General features: G+C 30.6%; 2 protein-coding genes across 2 annotated transcripts; one reads left to right on the top strand and one right to left on the bottom strand.

The window, feature by feature from the left end:
• Positions 1 to 1,422, top strand: LOC130797558 (uncharacterized). The gene is made up of 3 exons (XM_057660173.1): positions 1 to 383; positions 719 to 780; positions 1,017 to 1,422. Exons 1-3 carry the CDS (start codon positions 296 to 298, stop codon positions 1,158 to 1,160), a joined length of 294 nt encoding a protein of 97 aa, XP_057516156.1. The 5' UTR covers positions 1 to 295; the 3' UTR covers positions 1,161 to 1,422.
• Positions 1,423 to 5,154: 3,732 nt separating this feature from the next.
• On the bottom strand, positions 5,155 to 9,128 carry LOC130797555 (GDSL esterase/lipase At1g74460). Its single transcript, XM_057660169.1, has 5 exons — positions 8,738 to 9,128; positions 8,130 to 8,260; positions 7,791 to 8,030; positions 6,649 to 6,898; positions 5,155 to 5,700 (listed from the first exon to the last, which is right to left on the bottom strand). Exons 1-5 carry the CDS (start codon positions 8,973 to 8,975, stop codon positions 5,402 to 5,404), a joined length of 1,158 nt encoding a protein of 385 aa, XP_057516152.1. The 5' UTR covers positions 8,976 to 9,128; the 3' UTR covers positions 5,155 to 5,401.
• Positions 9,129 to 14,327: the final 5,199 nt, after the last annotated feature.

Genomic DNA, 14,327 nt, shown 5'->3' with positions numbered 1-14,327 from the left:
GAAAGACACTGCGATAAAAAGTTAGATTTGGCAAAAGATCAACTCTATAAAATTAGCTTTTTATTAATGCTTAATTTTTTTAAGACAATCCTTTTTCTGTATCTGTGTTCACAGTCACTACTTTATATATACATATATTGACTTTGTGTATATCCATTGATTACATACCCAAATCTCACAAACAATCTTCCTTGCCAACCCATCAAAATAATGTATATAAATTGCAACATTTTGATTTAAAAGATCACAAAGTTGAGGAAATTACAAAGCCAAGAGCAATATATCTTCTCATAAGATGGCATTACCCAAATCTTTTCTTGTCGTGCTAGTCATTGTTCTTGGATTTTCTAGCATCATTAAGGCGAATGCCGTCCCTTCTACAAGTAACTTCCTTCATTCTCTTTTGTTTATCTTTTGAATGTACGCATATTCTTCTACGAATGAGACGGTCTCACCGTGAGATACACCTTATAGGTTAAATAGCTCAATATACTTAAATATTAGTATATAGAATTCTTGTTTTAAGGTTGTCTCGCTGAGAGACGGTTTATACATGGATTAAATAGCCCAATAAATAAAAGTTATTAGTAATCTAGAATTATTATTTTAAGGTCTTCTCGCTGAAAAACGGTATCTCACAACAATATCTCTTTTTGTGTTTGTTACTAGTATAAAATATTGATGATTTTCAATATATGTATCTTTCAAAATTTTGTAGGAGCCAAGCGTCTAATGCATGACAATCTTGCAAATGTCAAAGCTTCAATGAGCTTCTACAAGGTTTGTGTTTTTTTAAGTTGTTTTTTTTTTTTCTTAATAAATGTATTTGGGCTCTCTCACGTAAGGAGTCAACTTAACAAATAAACTTAATCTGATGATAAAGTCAAATTCTTTTGCGTACTTAATACTAAATATTCCAGTGTGAATAGATTTGAACAGGTGACCTTTCGTGTTTAAGATATGTTATATAATCTATGAGATTAATTCATCAATATTTATGGTGTAAAATGAAACAGGGTGGTATAGAAGCATTAATGCATGATGAAGGGGAAATCATGGAAAGAAAGATGAGAGAAATAGAAGTGCAAGACTACCCTGGTTCCGGAGCTAACAATCGCCACACTCCAAGGCCTCAATTTAGTGGTTGTGTTGATTGTTAGAATTGAATAGCCCAACCTATATTGAAATTAAAGAATGCTGATCTGATCTTGCGCATTTTATGTATTCTTGCTACTATAAGATTATATATGTAATAACTAGTTATAATTATTTTGTACTACTAATTATATTATTATGTATGGTCTTAGATGATGTTACTAGTTATGGTTAACTCTGCTGCCTTATATTTGTGTACATAAAATGATTGTAGGAAATGTTATTACTTATCTTATCAGCTATAATAATTGCTGGTTCAGTCTTGTACTCTTATTGAGTATGTTATTTTGGTACAAGAAGCAATCTTTGTTACCCCCATTTATCATTAAAAAATCTCACAAATATGATTACAACTCGCCAATTTAAGATGCATTATAGAGTGAGCTGAACGTTCAATATTATGGAAATATTATTAAACTAACTTAATTAGTTGTCATTTTCTAAGTGTTATATGTTACATAAATTAATATTATATAATTAGTAGAGTTTTTAATTAAATAATTTGAATCATATATAGCATAGGAAGGTCCGAGCTAGCGTTTATTTTCTTGAACAGGATTTGTGGGATTTGAATGTGTGTTGTGTGGCCTCATCATTGCAACAAGCTTCAACATTGCTTATTGAAGATGGAAATTTGTCACAATAATCTAAAATGGGTACAAAGCCTTGTAAGGGCTTTTGGCCTTCTACAATGATTCTGAGAGCTCCATGCTAATAATATTTACAACTTAATCCGGTTTTAGTTTTCACATTGCTAAATTATAAATTACATATCATCAATTCAGATTATAGTCATAATCATAGTCAACAATTTAGTTTTCCACACAAGTCGGGGTCGGAGGGAGGAGAATAACGGACATATCATACTGTGCCCCCTCCAAGGAGAGGACATGGAGAAATGCACGCACTCAATTGTCTCCTAAAAAAATAGTTTCATGCATGAGAAGGGTGAGCGATACATAACACGCCTGGAAACAACTCATTACCAATTCGACTAGAGAGTAGTAATATTCTATGGTAATTTATTGTCAATAGGCAAATATAACATTAATTTTTAATTTATTAGGTAAAAAACTCATTACTAATGCACGTAAATAAATAGTAAAATCTAACTCATTAGTAACAAATTTTTATTTGTTGATTAGTAATGGCTAGTTTATTCGTCGGGCTAACTAATTTTGGGGGTTCATTAACAAGTGGAAATGTCTTATAATAATTAATTAGTATTGTTTTAGCACTCATATAGTATCTAAAATAAGTTAAACAACATACGATATGATCCTAATCTCTCTTGATGTCATATACGCGCAAAAATCAATATAAATAATTTCCATCAATTTATCTTACCATTAATTAGATTAAAGTATTAACTTCTCCAAACTTCTGTAGCATACCTAAATTTCCCATACTTTTATTCAATAATGCGTGCTCAAACGTTGGTGTTAGTACACAAAATTTTGACTTTTCACATTTTCTTGCTAGGTAAACTAATTATCTTAATACTTAAATCAATCTAAAAAGTAATTGCTATGTTTTCGGTAAAACTCAAACTGAATTTACAATCTGAATCGTATTCATATTTCAAATGACAACGTTTTCATCCAACATCAACTGAATACTATTTGATTAGTAACCGATTATAATTAGAATCTAAAATTAAGCCCGCAACCGATGTTTAATTAGAAATAAAGTACAAACTCGATTTGTAACCGACTATAGTTAAGTCAATCATTGACGATTAGTGCTTGATCAAAATGAAGTCAATCATTGACTAATATTGACAAGAGCTACATAAACACCTTAATCAAACTTCAACTAATATCGAATTAGACAATTTAGTTATTTAAATTATCGATTTCAATATTACACTTAACCTATCTAATCACATAATAGACAATTAACTAAATAACAATAAAATCGACAAACATCTATATTAATCAAAATAATTATTTAAATAAACACCTCTATATTCAAGTGATGAATTATTATTCTTTCTATATCTTCCGTAAAAGAGAAACTTCTTTAGAAACAGTCATATAGACTATTTGCATAAAAAAATTGGGAAGGGCGTATCTCCTCAAGTTCATAGTGTTTATATAAGTGGAAATTGTGTATAAATCCACTTTGTTACCACTACAAAAAATCCTCACCTTTTATTATCAAGGCTTTTTATGGGCAATTGGGCACTTACTCACTCACTAACCTTGCTTCATCACATGCCAAAACCATGAAAAGTGGCATTAAAAAGACACCCTTTAATTAGTGGGGGCTCAACGGTTCAGCTTTTGCCAGCAAATTAATGCCAAAAGAAAATGACAATTCGAGCACTTCTTATTTCAACAAGTGTTGCCAACCATAGCTGTACTTGGTAATATCATAAATATTAAGAAATTAATAGAGACTACTAAATTGTGTAAGTATAATTAAAAGTGAAAAAAAATGAGAAAAAATATGTGAATAAAATTTTAAAAGGTAACGAAGATACTCTTTAAGATAGAAATGTTGCAAAGTTAAAAAGATGAATCAAATTAAAAAGGGTGTAAAAAAATTTTAGCGACAAGAAGGAGAATTTAATACACTACTTAAGCATGCTCTAAATAAAGTGTATTGCATTTTCATCATCATGGCTAATTGAGTTCGGGTCAATCACACTCCCTTTATTTTTATCAATCTTTCCCTTTATTTTTGTTATGTAATATAGAGAAAATTATCCTATTAGATATTTTGCCAAAAATAAGCTCACGTATTGTTTATGTTCATCAATTATCTCGAATATGTAGATCTGTTTTAAAAAAATAATTGAATTTATTTTTAGTGGAGCAATTATTGATATTTTTCTGATAATTTTCCGATAATTATAAATTAAAGTTAAATTAGATTTTTTTCATATAAAGTAGCATATTGTAAGAGATTTACTCAAACTTGATATTTATGTTAAACACATGTATATATCTAAATGTTGTATTTGATTTATTAAAAAATTGTCTAATAATTTTAGATTTATTTAGAGTTTTAGAGGAGATACCAATACATAGGTTTTGATACAATCCTTTTGAAATATGATTTAAGTTTTGTTGAGCACATGACAAATGGAAATGGAAGATAATTGGAAATGTATAGAATGATTATGAAATTTTGATAGGAATGCAAGTTTTGCCCCATTTTCAATTCAACTAGTCTTATAAGTTAGAATGATGGTGATTATTGACTTCTCTTCATGCATCTTAAAAGCTGTTGACCAATAAATTTTCAAGGACTTCACCTTTTCCTTTGCTGGTCAACAAGCTAACAATCTCTAAGGAGAAAAAGCCCTTGCTTCAAATAATGCAACTTTGAATATTTACCTTTCCTTTTTGATCTCCTTGGTATAGTTATTTTGACACTTAAAAATTTGTACTTATTCGTTTATTAATTTTATTTATTGTTGTTATAAATGTGATTTGAATCAAATGGTTTATAATAACCCACGCGTTTGAGCCTCCATAGAGTAAAAATACGGTAAAGTCTATAGTTCCTGTAAAGAAACTGTAGTGCGATAATGGAAGTGATGTATATCGTAACGCTTATAATTGGTTGAAACCAAAAGATATCCCTTGATACAGACCAAAATACTTTTTTATACACCTTTATAACACGAAAAATATCCGTTTGTTATTTCTAAAAACCTTTACGATGTGGCCTTGTTTTTACAATCAGCTAGTCTCTTGAGAGACCATCTCTTTGAGAGACGTCACTCAGGCCCAGCCCATTAAAACTTAATGCCTACTTATATTATTCTTAATGTCTACTTACCGGATCTTTAATACCTATTTACAATATCTTAAATGTCTACTTACATTATTTTTAATGTCTACTTACCATATTTTAAAAAATATGTATTAAGGCAGTCCAATTAAAAATGGTCTCTCACAAGAATGTGTTTTACAATATGCTTTGAATGTTTGACTATGAGAGAATTTTCATGTTTTATGGAGAAAATTTTTGTTACTATTAAGGTTTGTTTGGATGATTATAATTAGCTAATGATACGAACTGAATAGTTTACTTCCAAGATACATTTGGATAAACAAGTGCTCACAAAGGGATAATGTACAATCCCTTAGCTTATAGTTGCACCAAATATACCTTCATTAAGGACCAAATTGTAGACCTAACAATAACAATCAACATAAATAATAATCATAGTAATTAACTATTGAATATATATGTTCCTGAAATATAGACTACTTAATTCATTAGGGATTGTTTAGCTATTGGAGGGAGCATCAGCGGAAGGAGCATCAGCAGCAGGAGTGTCCACGTCGGCCGCAAGTGTCGGAGAAGGAGAAGGAGCAGCGGCATTGTTATCGTCTTGATTGACCCTTGTAAACTTGAATTTCTTGATGAGTTCCTTAGCAATGATCATGTTTGCAGAGTCACTTGGGTGATACTCGTCCCAGAATACGTACTTGCTTCTATCCTTACATAATACTGATGCTGGTATGCATGTCAATGCTGGCCTAATTCTCCCAAATGAACAGCATGGTGAATCTGAATTTTGGAACCCTATATCCCACCCATCATACCACCAAACCAACAATAAATTTCACAAATATATAGCTTGTTAATTAAGTTATATTGTTACAACTACCTAATTGTATCCAATTAGGTGATAAGAGTATAGTTGGTCCTCTTCTATTCCATCTAGGGGTGTTTAACACGCCAAGCCCATATTTTGAGCACTTATTCAACCCGTTTTAAAAAAGGGTTTTGTAAAGGCCAGGTTAAAAGTGACTAGGTCGAAAAAAGGCTCTATTATAAGTAAAATGGAGCTAGCTATAAAAGGGTTTAGTTAGGGTCAAAAACGAGCCTTTATAAATAAAATAATTAACTGATAATTTAATTATTATAAATGACAATATCAATTAGGATTATGAACGTTTCTACAATTCAATATTATAAATTGATTAATGGAGATTATAATAATTTTAAGTAAAAAAGGGGTCTAATCGGTTTTTTAAGTCCAACCCTTGTAAGTCCATATTAAATTTAAAGGCACGGCCCATTAAACACCCCTAAATCCCACCCAGGCAGGATATGATGACAATGATTTTTTCTTCGTTCTCTTTTGTCCTCTATTTGCAATTGTTATTGATTTTTTTATGAAGAAATTACATAGTCCTACGAAGATAATAGCTTAAACGAAAATGGGTCACAAATTACAAGTAAAAATAGTAATATACACTCTTAAACAAGACTTATTAATCAAAAAGAATTATGAGTTGATCTAGTGATTAAAAATTAAAACTTCAATTAACACATTACACCATGTGAGGAAAGGATTGAAAACTTCCTTAACCTACCTCTACAGGGGATTCTCCGGTCTTAATTTTAATAAAAATAAGACTAATTAACCATTTTCATATTTTTATATTAAGTTTTTTAAGTGATGTTACGAAAAAAGTGATGTTTGTTACAAAAAAGGCATTTATTATAGAGTTTAGTTGTACTTACCATATTTGGTAGGATTAGTAATTACATCATTGACAACATCAAAGGCATCACCAAATCTGTAGCTAGCACCAGGCAGGCTTCTTGATAGCTCTGTCATCATCTTGCCTGTTGCTTCATTGAATTTTTGGGCCAGTCTGTTTGTTTTCTCTTGACAATCCCCTGTTGTACTTAGCACCCTCTGCAGTGGAATGCAGCCCATGGGCCCAAGCCCAAATACCATCAACTTTCTTGCTCCTAAGTTATGCATAACCTATACAAATTCAAATGTGATACTTTTTAGAGTACAATAAAGGATAAAGATTGCCTAATCAAGATTCTTTCCACATTTACAAAATTTATTCTCATCCATCACGATTCAAATCAGTGATTTTATGTCATAGAAATTTATGAAGAAAAATCTTACTTCGTATTTGAGACAATGCTCAATTCTTATAAGAACAATATATTATTTTTATGAAACTAATTCTTTATGATTATCAGACTAATGAGTTATGACCAAATGGGTCAGAGACGGAAAAATATGCCTTCATGTGCCCGCACGTGAGGGCGCTACATTTAAAAAAAAATTATTTAGAATAATCCAACATTTTTATGTTTTATTGATTAATCATGAATAATCTCAACTTTATGGGGTATTTGGTTAGAGTAAACTTAAGTATCTGAATGACTTATTATAGTAAAAGGGAAAATTTTCAAAAAGTTTCATAAAAAATGCTAAAAGAATTTTAATATTTATAAATATTTTTTGACATTTGTTTTGATTTACCTTTTTTTTAAAGAAACAAAACTTGTTATATAGAGTAGGTCATCGATTACCCGAATTTGCTCTTGGTAAATACCTTTTAAAGTTGAGATAATTTATGGTTATTCAATAGGTAGGATTACTGTAAGAAAATTATGAAAAAGTTGAATTATTTTAAGTAATTTTTCCTGAAAAAATTAGATAACTTATTGCAACAAGTATCAAACCCACGACATGTAGGTAAGTTGTAAGGCAAGGGAAGATTCAATTGTACTATTCAAATTTTTTTTACTAATAAGAGATTATAATAAATAATAATTTTAAATATAATCAATGATTTATGACTATAAATGCAAACAAAATATGGAAATTTAGAGACGTTACTAAGGATTAAGATTACCTTAAGTTGATCTCGAAAGGTTCCGACTAAGTAGTCCAAGAAAGAGTCGTCGTTGTAGCGCCAAGAATCGCTATAAACCGGCATGAGGTAGTTGTTAATAAAATCATTACTTCCCAATGCAACCACATAACGAGCTTCTTGGAAAAACTTGCGAGATTCATTCATGCCAATTTTTCTAGTAATCAACTCTTGGGTTCCTTTAAATAAGTCTATTTGCTTGTAGAAACACAACCTTTGAATCTGCATGTAGTAAATTAAAACAAATTACTTAATTTGAATTATTATTAACTAATTAAATATGTTTATTTGTGCATAAATATAAATAAATAATTTACTTACGAAATAACCACCAGTTTCATTCAAGATGCCACCACCTCCAGAAGCATAGTTTACACCATTGCTCAAAATCATGTCTTCATCTAAATTTGGATCCATAAATGCTGGTGGTCTTGGCAGACCCATGTCGTCCCCTGCATTCCATTTTCCGGCCAAATAATTTTTATATTGACTTCACGTCAATGAAATATATATGATTATAATAAATCTGTCATAAGGCTTGTACACAATAAGATCCCATAAAAGAAGATTTGATTGCGCACAAATCCCATAATTTTTTACACATTAAGTTTATATATTAGTCAATCTCTTTTCTAATCGTTGTACTTAGATCACAAATGGGTTATCATACTAAATTTTTATACGTACATATGTACTCCTCGGTCCAAATAATGGTTTTTATTAGAATAGAAAAATTGTGTTGATTAGCTTTATAAATTCTATCAATATTTAAATTCAATTAGAATGATCACGTACAAATCAATTTTGTCGAATTTAGTTTTATGTATGAAACACTTATTATTTTAAAATTACACGGTACATTATATTTACAATAAACATGCATGAAATTCAACTTTAAATTTTATAATGATTTGAAATTTAATACGTACCTATAATATCAGCCACAGTACGACCATTAGTAAACCTTCCATTAGGTAAACCATTACCAAAATCAATACCATACCATGGAAGATTAGCCTTAGCTAGGCTTCTAGGAAGATACTCATTATTTCCTACATCCGATAGCGAGTCGCCGAAGATGAACTGTACTATTTTACAATCGTACCCTTTACTCGCAACGCCTAAAATCGTTACGATCACCAAAGTAAATGTCGCCAAATACTTCATACTTGTTATTGTTAGTAAATTTAAGTAATAATTATAAGGATTAGTTAATTGTGTTTAATAATTAAGGGGATAATTAGGGTCTAATATGATCATGTAAGGGCCAAAGAATTCTTTAATGAACAAGATTGAGATAGGCAATAAGGTTATTTGAGCAAGAGAAACCATAATTCAAGCAGTGTTTTAAGAGAAGGGAAGAAGAAAGAGAAAGACAGTTGGATGAACAAACTGTTATACATTCAAACCTACTGCAACTAATTAATTACATTGGTAATAACGTTTATGCTTTATAATTATGTATATGTAATGTAATCTTGTGGATTGGTGTAGAATAGTTTGGGTAAAGTTTTAAACAAAATCTTCAATTTAATACCTTCGTCTGTCCCTGTATAAGGTTTTTTTTTTTAAAAAAAAAATTGTAGATATTTGGTAATAAATAAAGAGAAATTAAATTTTGCGAATTAAAATTTAAAAAAAAAAATTTAAATGTATGGATAAGATTAAATGAATGGGTGAGTTCATTTATTTTCAAAAATAATATTAATATAAAATAAAATGTATAATCCAAAATAAAAAATAATACTAAATGGGAGGAACGAACTGAATAGCGAGTATATTAAAGACAAGAAGATGCGTGTTTTAGATAAATAAACATACAATTCGGCGTCATTAAGAAGTCATAAGTCAAAGAAAATAATATTACAGCAAATCAATAAGGAGTGGATCTAACGAACTTGCCTAAAGGCTTTAAATGTTTTGATCAGTAGGAAATTTTATGTTGTGTGGAATTTTAGACGTTGATTTTTTTTATACAAAAGTTATATTTTGAAGCAAATTAATTATTAGTAAACATCTTTATTCTCACCGTCTCACGTATATAGAACTTATTTCATTTTAAATACATGTTTTACTTTTTATTTATATGAGTCTATTATTTTAATTAAACTGAAACATATCTTTCAAATGATTATAGTAAAAAATTTTAATTGTTTTATTGATTAGATTTTATTGTTGACTAATAAACAATTCTCAAATAAGCTTGTAAAGATGGAGACTTTTAAAATGTCAATTTAACATATATATATATATATATATGACAAAAAGGTACACAAATAAATTATTGTTGCTTATACATTGAGTTTTAAGAAGGAAAATATTCACATGATTGAATTGTTGTGATTCAGAATTTTCAGGCTAAAAATGAATTTTAAATTGTCTAAGATTAACGATAATTGCTCTTAATTGAGTAAAATTCTAAATCAAGAAATCCATAATCAAAGTGTTTCGGTAATGAAACGAGGAAGTGGGATACACTTGAAATACCTGGAGATAAGTAGAAGTGTGATCAAGAGAAGCGACTTATGAGGGGAAGCGACCTGAATTCCTGCAACACAACACGTTAGCCTTGTCCGGGGGGTGATCTCCCGGAAAACCCCTCCGACGCTCAAGTTAGAACGTGGATATGAGAATATGGAGTAAGTGATTACAGAATGAATACAAAAAGATGCAGTGGGTGATATTATTGGAGTGTTGGTATGCTAATGAAGTGGAGTATGAGCAAGGATGCTTAAGAGGGTTATTTTTTAGATGTCTTCTCCTCTCTGATGGTGGACCCTATTTATAATGTTGAAGGAGGAAGTTACTTCAGAGAGGAAAGGTGGAAGATCATGGGAGGAATGGACAGTTATTCACCTTGAAACAAGGAGAGCCAAGCATGATTGAAGAGTGGAAAGTGGTGGGCAGTTATTCTCCTTAAAAGGAGGATGGCCAAAGAAGATAGATGACAGGGAAGTCAAGTATTCTGAAGGTAAAAAGCCCATGGGCCCTCCAAGGAAGACAGGAAGTCCAGCAGAAAGCCCATTGACCAAAAGTCAAAGTCAATCCGGAAAGATCAAAGGGTATCTTAGTAACATGATGCTAATTAATAAATAAATAAAATAATTGAGTAAACAATACCATGACACAAAGCAATGAAGCAATACCAAAATTTAATGAAGTCTAAAATGGAGGTTCTCATAGAGTTTGAGTTTTCTCAAAGTGTATAGGCGACGTTGAGAAAAAAGGTTCAGTAATAGTTTAGATTATCCTAAGTGGGTTTGAGCATACAGTTATAACATATACTATACCAAGCCCATGTACATTGGGTTTAACATCGACTCGGTATTCAATTGGCCAATTCTAAAACTAACTCGTTTTCAAGGCGTCTTGAAAGCCAACTTGGCTCCTTCTTCTTTCTCCAAACTTCAACCGTTTGTTTCTCATCTTCAAAGAATTCTATTGGCTAGCTTCTCAAGCCACTCCTCATAAATAGCCAATAGCATAAACCAAGACATTTAGAAGTTAGAACCAATGCCCACACATAAATCGCCCACTAAGTCAACGCCCATATAAAAATCTCTACCGGCTTAACTTGAGTCCATAAGCTACACCTTGTAACCTCCATTCATCAACACCATTAAACATAACACAAATCACCAAACACCTCCATCTCTACATGTGTAAATCGCATACTCATGTCCACAAGCTTTCCAGGGCTTCACAACAAACAAGCTAGGTTTATTTATGAGCGGGCAACCTGTCAGGCTCGATTCACCCGGCTAGAAAAACGGGCGGGCAAAGACAACAATTTTGAAAAAATTAATATCTGGACAGGTAATATCCGTCCGTTAAGTTAAACGGGCGGATAACGACATAAAAAATAATGCCCGCGGGTAAACTAGTTCGCACGCTTATTTTTTTAATATACAAATTTTATAATTTTTATTTTTAAATTATATGAAAAGATACAATACTTCAAATGTCCGTAGAAAAGTGCAACAAATTCACTAAATCATTCAAAATAAAAAAAAGTGTCGCACATTCACAAAGATGAGGAAATAATTATATATACCATTTCGTAGCTATTGCACCAATTTCTAAAAAAAAATTATCACTTTGAGTATTTTTGTGCGTTCTATTATTTTTAAAATTGTATTTTGAATTTTTTATATTTGTTAAGTCCATTTATTCATAGGTCTCGCTCACTTATAAAGAGGGCAGGTAGCGGCAAAAAATAAGGTTCGTAATAGTGGGCTGCCTTTTGAAGAATTTAGCCCGCTGACATATTTTTATAAGTATGTCCGATCCGCTACCATTCCAAATTTGCCCATAACCACCTCTACAATCAAGTCCACACTTAATATGGAGCGTATTGGTAGGTAAACTCTTGGCCAGTCATCATATCCATTAGGTTGTCATCCATTGTAATTTTAATCAAGGACTTCGTCTTATTATTTCTTAATTTTTATACAATATACAACTATAACAACTTTTTAGAAATCAAAGGAGTACTAGATTGATAAAGGTGTAGTGGTAGATTGTACACGTTAGAGAAAAATAAAGAGACTTTATCTAACTCTTTGAGTTTGCATTCTGTAACTCAAAAAGCTCCAATATATTTAAATTTTAAAATACAAATTAAAATTGAATACAATTTTATTCAATGTTACTTGGCACGTCTAAAAATATGCATGAACAAACTAAACCAAACATGAGACTTACATGTGATTCGTTGAAACTTGAAACTTAAAACTATTCTCATGACATAATCATTTTTGTCTAAAAAACAGTATTATCATTTGATTAATTTGTCACTTTGTCGGTCCATCAACTTCATTTTTTCTTCTAATTTTAATTCATTGAATTAACATCAAATCATGATTGAATATTCCTGATTAAATCAAACGCTTAGCAATCACGGGAATAATCATGGTATATACAAATTTGTTGTTATATAACCACATCCTAACCTACGTTCAATTAAGCTGATTTTTTTTATTTTGAAATTACATGCAAAATACAGCAACTTGCTGAAAGTGATCCATTTGCGTGGAAAGGTCATAAGCATGATTTAAAAATATCAATCCTCTAGGATCATCTACGCTTTTATAATAAAAATTTTACTCTATTTTCTATTTTAGTTCCTTTTATAAAATTTTTTATGTTTTTATTTTTATTTATAATTTATATTTTTTCTTTAATTCTTATTCATATATTTAATTAATTTTTTATGATATATTTTTTCATTTTTCCATAAAACATCACTTTTTTCTAACAATATGTACTTAGAACAACATTTACTTACAAATACAATATCTATATATCTCAAAATGGTTATATAAATTATTTTACATGAATATTAAAGCATTAAATATATAATAGATTTTTGAATATTATTATGTTTTTATTTTGATACATATAAATATATGATATATACAAACCTTCTAACAAAGATTAATTCAAATTCATCTTATTGTTGCGTATTCTTAATATCTTATATTTAAAGTTGTTTTTATTACTGGTTATTTAGAGCAAGTCTAGGTCAAGCTATACCATTATATATCCCCTAGACTGATAGAGCATAACCCTTGAAAATTGTCGAAAATATCAACTAATTTATAATAAGGAAGGGGAAATTTTAGTTGGCTTTGTAACCAGTAAACATTTCTTTATAAATTGTGAGAACTTTTTATGAAATGTACAAACAATATAAAGCAAAAGAAGTAGTTTACTTAAGTTCGTTGAAGTGAACTTTATACTTCACTTAACCTCGCATCTTAATTATTTTTCTTTTTAGTATGGTTGTTTTATTAATCTGAATATATTTTATAGCAACTTATTTTTTAACTTATTTTCTTATAAACTCTCAAATGTATTAGAAAACGATAAAAAAAAAAAAAACAAATTAGTTGTTGAGTCAAGCCCCAAATCTCACCACAATGGAGGTGACTTTGATCACCTCGTAGCGTACTCATTGGCTTGCACATTAGAGGGTGATAGTGTGTGTGCAAAGGGGTATAAAAACTTATGTTTTGGATCACTTGATGAAGTGATCAAAGTGGGAGACTTTGTGTGCCTTGATGAAGGCAAGGCTTGAAACATGGGAGCTCATGAAGCCTGCTCGAGTGGTCGAGCTTGATGGGCTCGGTCAAGCCAAGCAGGGGCAGTAAGACAGAAGCTACTAGACTCTCGCTCGGGTGGTCGAGCAACGACCAGCTCCTCACAGCATGTGTTTATGTTTTATGTCCAATTCTTTGTGGGCTTTTGTGGGTTTGTCCTAAGGCTTCCAAATATGTCATGGGACTATATAAGGAGTCTTAGGAGTGTATTAGGGTTGAGGAGAGGTATATACAAGAGAGTAAAAGCTAGGGTTCACATAAGAGTTTTTCCTCTTTGTATTTGCATATTTGTGAGAGATTGAAGTAAAGGTTCAATCTTTGATTTGGGAGATTGTTCTTAAAGCTTTGTAAAGTGAGTCATTAGTGTAAATGAGTTTATATTAATGATAAGATACTTTGTTTGAGGGGGAGGTATCAT

This window comes from Amaranthus tricolor, chromosome 13 (assembly GCF_026212465.1).
Source record: "Amaranthus tricolor cultivar Red isolate AtriRed21 chromosome 13, ASM2621246v1, whole genome shotgun sequence".
Lineage (NCBI taxonomy): Eukaryota > Viridiplantae > Streptophyta > Magnoliopsida > Caryophyllales > Amaranthaceae > Amaranthus > Amaranthus tricolor.
The sequence above is the reverse complement of the archived record's forward strand: the minus strand, read 5'-3'. Positions and strand labels throughout refer to the sequence as shown.

Coding starts and splice junctions, on each gene's coding strand:
- LOC130797558 (XM_057660173.1), top strand. CDS start 296: ATGGCATTACCCAAATCTTTTCTTGTCGTGCTAGTCATTGTTCTTGGA. Junction 384..718: donor GAATGCCGTCCCTTCTACAA/GTAACTTCCTTC, acceptor AAAATTTTGTAG/GAGCCAAGCGTCTAATGCAT. Junction 781..1,016: donor CTTCAATGAGCTTCTACAAG/GTTTGTGTTTTT, acceptor AAAATGAAACAG/GGTGGTATAGAAGCATTAAT.
- LOC130797555 (XM_057660169.1), bottom strand. CDS start 8,975: ATGAAGTATTTGGCGACATTTACTTTGGTGATCGTAACGATTTTAGGC. Junction 8,031..8,129: donor ATGAAACTGGTGGTTATTTC/GTAAGTAAATTA, acceptor TACTACATGCAG/ATTCAAAGGTTGTGTTTCTA. Junction 6,899..7,790: donor CCTTTCGAGATCAACTTAAG/GTAATCTTAATC, acceptor GAATTTGTATAG/GTTATGCATAACTTAGGAGC.